General features: G+C 41.4%; 1 protein-coding gene across 1 annotated transcript in view; it reads left to right on the top strand.

Annotated features, from left to right (window-relative positions):
* mcph1 (microcephalin 1) overlaps positions 1–6,559 on the top strand; it is a 286,557-nt gene extending 279,998 nt beyond the window's left edge. Inside the window, exon 16 of the mRNA XM_072251122.1 lies at positions 6,485–6,559. Coding sequence (XP_072107223.1) covers positions 6,485–6,525 — 41 coding nt within the window. The 3' untranslated portion in view covers positions 6,526–6,559. The remainder of the gene's footprint in view (positions 1–6,484) is intronic.
* Positions 6,560–6,799: the final 240 nt, after the last annotated feature.

The following is a 6,799-nucleotide window of genomic DNA, read 5'->3' on the forward strand; positions in this document are numbered from 1 at the left end:
AAAGTGAATATATTATCAAAGTACCTAAATGTCACCATATACAACCCTGAGATTCATTTTCTTGCAGGCATACACAGTAAATACAAAGAAACAAAAAAATGAATAATAATAAATAAATAAGCAATGAATATCCAGAACATGAGATGAAGAGTCTTTGAAAATGAGTAGATAGGGTGTGGGAACATTCAGTGTTGGGGAGAGTGAAGTTATGCCCTCTGGTTCAAGAGCCTGATGGCTGATGGGTAATAAATGTTCCTGAACATGATGGTGCGGGTCCTCAGGCTCCTGGAACTCCTTCCTAATGGCAGCAGTGAGAAGAGAGCATGGCCTGAAAGATGAGGGTTCTTAACAAAGACTGTCGCACTCCTGCAAAACCTCTCTATGTAGATTTAATCAGTGCTGGGGAGTGATTTACCCATAGTGAATTGGGCCGTATCCACTACTTTTCTGTAGGATTTTCCGTTCAAGGGCAGAGTTTCCATGCCAGTCTGCGATGCAACCAGTCAGGATACTCTATACAATATGATGTTGTAGAAATGATCTACATCTATACATCCTTACATTGACCATTATCTAAATAAGCTCTCCTAAGTATCTGCTGAGCTCACAGTACTTTGTAAGGGGAAAATACATAGTTAATACCTGGGCCCCACAACGTTATTGGCAGAGGGATTTTGGAGTTGAAGTCCACAGCTCTCTGAAAATGACCAAAAAACAGACAGTTTGGTAAAGATGCTTCCCTTCATTGGTCTGGGCATGTTGTAGCAATGTAACAAATTGGTTAGGCCAGACTTGGAGTATTGCAGTGCAGTTCTGCCCCTCTTAACTTAGAAAGCATGTGCTGAAACTTGGGTCCATTACAAAAAAGATATGAAACTTTGAGGAGTGTGCAGAGAGGTTGACCAGGATGCTGCATGTATTAGTAAGTATGAACTAGAAGGAGAGACCATAAGATATTGGGCAGTATTTGACCTATCGAGTCTGCTCTGCTATTTCATCATTACTAGTTCAGTTTTCCTCTCAGTCCCAATCTCCTGCCTTCTCCCTGCATCCCTTCATGGCCTGACTTCATTCTTCTAATCTATCTTAAGTCCTTCTATAGCCTCTCCACTTCCTCAAAGTACCTGCCTCTCCACCTATTTCCATACCATCTGCAAACTTTGCAACAAAGCAATCAATTCCATCATCCAAACCACTAATGTAAAAAGAATTAGTCCCAACACAGACCCCTATAGAACACCACAAGTCGCTGACAGCCAACCAGAAAATGCTTCCTTTATTCCCACTCTTTGCCTTCTGTCAATCAGCCAGTGCTTTATCCATGCCAGACTCTTTCCTGTAATACTATGGGCTCTTAACTTGTTAAGTCTCATGTGTGGCACCTTGCCAAAGGCCTTCTGCAAATCCAACTACACAACATCAACAGATTTTCCCTTGAAGAAACCATGATGACTGGCCCAGTTTATCATGTGCCTCCAAGTAACCTGAAACCTTATCCTTAGTAATCGACTCCAACATCTTCCCAACCACTGAGGTCAAACTAACTAGCTTATAGTTCCGTTTCTTCTGCCTCTCTCCCTTCTTAAAGAGTGGAGTGACATTTGCAATTTTCCATTCTTCCGGAACCATTACAGAATCTAGTGATTCTTTAAGGATCATTACTAATGTCTTGACAATCTCTTCAGCCACCTCTTTCAGAACCCTGGGCTGTACACCAACTGGTCCAGGTGACTTATCTACCTTCAGACCTTTTAGTTTCCCAAGAGCCTTTCTTTAGTCATGGTAACTTCACACACTTCACGACACCTGCCACCTGGAACTTCACCACACTGCTAGTGTGTTCCACAGTGAAAACTGATCCAAAGTATTTATTCGGTTCATCTGCCATTTCTCCAGCATCGTTTTCCAGCAGTCCAATATCCACTCTCTTCTCTCTTTTACACTTTTAATGTAGTTGAAGAAACTTTTGGTATTGTTTTCAATATTATTGGTTAGGTTACCTTCATATTCCATCATTACCTTCTAGTGGCTTTTTTTAGTGGCCTTCTGTTGGTTTTTAAAAGCTTCCCAATCTTCTAACTTCCCATTAATTTTTGTTCTATTATATGCCCCATCTCTTTGGCTTTTATGTTGGCTTTGACTTCTCTTGTCAGCCATGGTTATGTCAACTTGCCTTATTTCTTATTTCTCTTTGGGATGTACAGCATATATCCTGTGCCTTCCGAATTGCTTACAGAAATTTCAGCCACACTGATTTGCTATCATCCCTACCAGTGTTCTTTTCCAATCAATTTTGGCCAGCTCTTCTCTCGTGCCTCTGTAATTCCCTTCACATTATTGTAATACTGATACATCTGACTTTAGATTCTCCTCAAATTTCAGGGTGAATTCAATCATTATGATCACTTTGCCCTGAGAGTTTTTTTACCTTAAGTTCTCTTATCAGTTCTGGTTCACTGCAAAACACCCAATCCTGAATAGCTGATTCCCAAGTAGGCTCTACCACGAGCTGCTCTAAAAAGCCATCTTGTAGGCATTCTAGAAACTTCCCCCTCTTGGAATTCAGCACCAGCCTGATTTTTCCAATCTACCTGCATATTGACGTCCCCCATGACGATTGTAACATTGCCCTTTAGGCATGCATGTTCTATCTCCTTTTGTAATTTGTAGACCACATCCTTACTCTTGTTTGGGGGTCTGTAGACAACTCCCATCAGGGCCTTTTTACCCTTGCAGTTCCTTCACTCTATCCACAATGATCCAACGCCTTCCAACCCTATGTCACCTCTTTCTAATGATTTGATTTCATGTTTTTACCAGCAGAGCAATGTCACCCCTTTTGCCTTCCTCCCCGTCCTTTCAATACAATGTGTATCCTTGACGTTAAGCTTCCAGCTTTAATCTTCTTTCAGCCATGATTCAGTGATGCCTGCAATATACATGCCAAACTGCAACCATGCTACAAATTCATCTACCTTATTCCAAATACTGCATGCATTCAAGTATAAAACCTTCAGTGTTGAATCCTTTTCAATTTTGTCTGCCTTTTACGTTACAACTCATCCTGTTGACTGCAATTTTGCACTACCAACAACCCCTCCTCACTACACATTGCCTCTGTTTGTAAACCAGCTAGCCCATCTTCAGCACTATCATCCACCTTTCCTACAATACTTCTTGCATTGAAATATACACAGATCAGGACACAAATCACACCATGCTGTCTTTTGATTCCTAACTTTGTCTGAGGTCTCCACTAACTGTTCTGGCTCTCTGGTTCTGATCCCCCTGCAACTCTAGTTTAACCCACACCTTGCAGCATTAACAAACCTTCACGCTAGGATATCAGTACCCCTCCAGTTAAAGGCGCAAACAGTCCCTTCTATACAGGTCCTACCTTCGCTGGAAGAGAGCCCAATGATCCAAAAATCTTAGGCTCTTGCTCCTACACCAACTCCTTAGCCATGTATTAAATGGTATTATCTTACTAGTTCTGGGCTCCCTAGCACATAATATGGGTAGAAATCCTGAGATCACAACCCTGAGGGTCCTGCCCTTTAACTTAGCACCCAACTCCCTGAATTCCCTATGCAGAATTTCATCACTTGTCCTACCCATGTCATTGGTACCTGCATGAACCACAGCCTCTGGCAGTTAACTCTTTCACTTAAGAATGCTGAAGACTCAGTCTGAGATGTCCCAGCCCCTGGCACCTGGAAGGCAAAATACCATCTGTGAATCTCATTTTTGCCCGCAGGACCCCCTGCCTGTTCTCCTAACTAACAATTCCACAACATTTCTTTTCTTCCCCCCCACCCCCCAACTGCCCTTCTGAGTCACAGAGACAGACTTAGAGCCAAAGACCCAAGCACTGTGACTTTCCACTGTTAGGTCAACCCCCCCCCCCCAACAGTATCCAAAGTGATATTCCTATATTCCTGTTGTTGAGGGTTGGACAAAGTTGTGCTGTTTTCTCTGGAGTGATTGAGAGTGAGGAGAGACCTGACAGAAGTTTATGAGATTATGAGAGAAATAAATAGAGTATACAGACAGAAATGTTTTCCCAAGCTCGAAATGTCTAATGCCAGAGGACATGCATTAAAGGTGAGAGGAGGAAAGTTTAAAGGAAATCTGTAAGGCAAGTTTTTTTTAACAGTATGGTGTGTGCCTAGAATGAGCTACCGGGGCAATGGCAGAAGTAGATACGTTCAGGCACTTACACAAATGAACCCGAAAGGACTCTTGCCGAAGGGTTTTGGCCCAAAACGCCGACTGTACTCTTTTCCTAGATGCTGCCTGGCCTGCTGAGTTCCTCCAGCATTTTGTGTGTGTTGCAAGGAATATAGGAATTAGCATCCTATGCAGGCAGAAGAGATTTGGTTCATTCAGCATCATTAGCACAGACCTGAATATAGCCTGTTCTTGTGCTGCACTATTCTGTGTTCAGTCTCTATCCTCTGCACATTCAGTCGCCCACTACCACTTCACCTGCACCAAGCAGCCTGCGACTATGTGAGAGAAGCATGGCCTGGACGGAGTAATCTTTTAAGGACAAAATGTTTAATAACGCTCATTGTAATGAATATAAGAGAGTATTGAAGCTAATGAATCATAGCAGAGAACAAATTGTTACTGAGATGCTATAAGAAAATTTCACAAAGTAATCAATAATCTAACAATCCCCTTTGAAATCGACCAGGTTTTGGGAAAGCAAAAATTATTAATTGTTTAAACTGCACAAAACTTAATTTGGAGGAAGTTAGGTTGAACAGAGTACATTTATCATGTGGCTTCCAGTAAACAGTGCAGTTCTCAAACATCTTCAAATTCATTCTCATATATCACTCTCAGTGTTACATGGCGTGGCCCCCCATTGTGCCTGTAACAGATTCCATGTCCATTGCTTACTGTTGAGACTGGAACCTTTAAACATGAGCTCATTGTGCAATGTGGAGAAATTGGACAAAATTTTAAACATTGCCGTCCAATCAGTTCCTTGCTGCCCCACCCCCACCCTCCTACTTCCAACTTTGACACAATTCTTGCTGGTGGGAACAGAACTTAAAATAACCCAGTTTACAGTTCCTTTCCCTTACCATGGTTGGCAGAAATCATTCAAAACATTCTTGAGGGAAATCAGTTTTGTGGATCATCTGTTTCAAATTGTACAAGTGATCCCATACTTGCCCAAGAAATTTAACTGTTTTTTTTATTATTTCACATTGCTGCTGCTCAAAACAGCAAATGGCATCTTCTCCATTACTGTCAATGAAAAGGACCATCTCACACCAATGTAGTTTACAGTACAATCATCAGACTTATTTCAATATTTCATTAAGATTGAAAAGAGTACAGAGAAAATTTACGGAAATGCCGCCAGGACTTGTGTATCTAAGTCATGGGGAAAGGACTTTATTCCCTGGAGCGAAGGAGAACGAGGGGAGATTTGATAGAAATACAGTATACTAAACTATAAGGAGTATAGATGGGGTAAATGCAAGCAGCAGGCTTTTCTTACTGAGGTTGGGTGAAACTAGCAACCAGATGTCATAGGATGATGGTGAAAGGTGATATATTTAAGGGGGTACCTCTTCACTGAGAGAGTGTGGAGCAAGCTACCTGCAGAAGTCGTAGATGTGGGTTTAACTGCAAACAAAGAGAAGTTTGGGTAATTGCACGGATGGGAGGGGTATGGAGGGCGGTGGTCTGGATGCAGGTCAACGGGACTGGGAAGAATTACTGTTCAGCAGGACTAGATAGGACAGAGACTATTTCTGTGCTGTAGTATTCTATGAGTCTATGACTTTTGCACAACCTTGTTAGAGATAGAGATTGGTTTTACTTCCCATTATATTGATTGTTATTGAGGTACCCGCAAGAAACTGTTAAGGAACTTGTGGATTAATATTCACTAAAAGGATGTTTATTTGAATTTAGTGGGCTACCTTTGAACAGTAATAATATCATAAGATCATCTGTTGAACCATCTGCTTTGAGTAAATGATAAGATTTAGTGATTGTGCAGAAATTGAATGTAGAAGAGAAGAGTTAGATTGATCTTGGAGTAGATTAAAAGGTTGGCAAAATATTGTGGGCCAAAGAGCCTGTACTCCGCTGTAATGTTCTCTGTTATATAACGAGACCATTTCCTCTGCACTTTGGAACCGTTCAGCTTGAGGAAATTATAAGAATTAGAGATTGTGCAAACATTGAAAATGCCCAGAGGCTATAAGGAGAAACCTCTTCCTGTCCACATGGAAAAGCAGAAGTGATCAGCACTTGGAGTGTTCGACAAACCATCAGAGAAAGTTTGGTGGAGGACTTCGGAAACAACCAACCACTAAAGTCACAGGCGAGGGAGACAGTAGCTTGTTTAGGACAACAGCAAATCTATATCAGACATTTAATTATATGTTGCCCTGTACTTTACAGTAACACTGGTGTGAAGTATTTAGAGTGACAAATACTTGTCCTTCCTTTACAGGTTATTTTGTGACAAGTCATCACTACCTTTCCCTGCATTGATGATGTTGTACCACCAGGCTGAAGGACAGCCTCCACCCCACTGTTATAAGACTATTGAACAGTTATCAAGTACCACAAGATGGATTCTTGACGTCACCTCACTCCGTATTGTCTGCCTGCACTGCATTTTCTCTGTAACACTTTATCCTGTTATCATTTTCCTTTGTACTACCTCAATGCACTGCTGTAATGAATTGACCTGTACAATGGCATACAAGACAAATTTTTCACTATACCTTCGTACACATGACAATAATAAACCAATTTACTACTG

Source organism: Mobula birostris, chromosome 2 (assembly GCF_030028105.1).
Source record: "Mobula birostris isolate sMobBir1 chromosome 2, sMobBir1.hap1, whole genome shotgun sequence".
NCBI classification, from domain to species: domain Eukaryota; kingdom Metazoa; phylum Chordata; class Chondrichthyes; order Myliobatiformes; family Myliobatidae; genus Mobula; species Mobula birostris.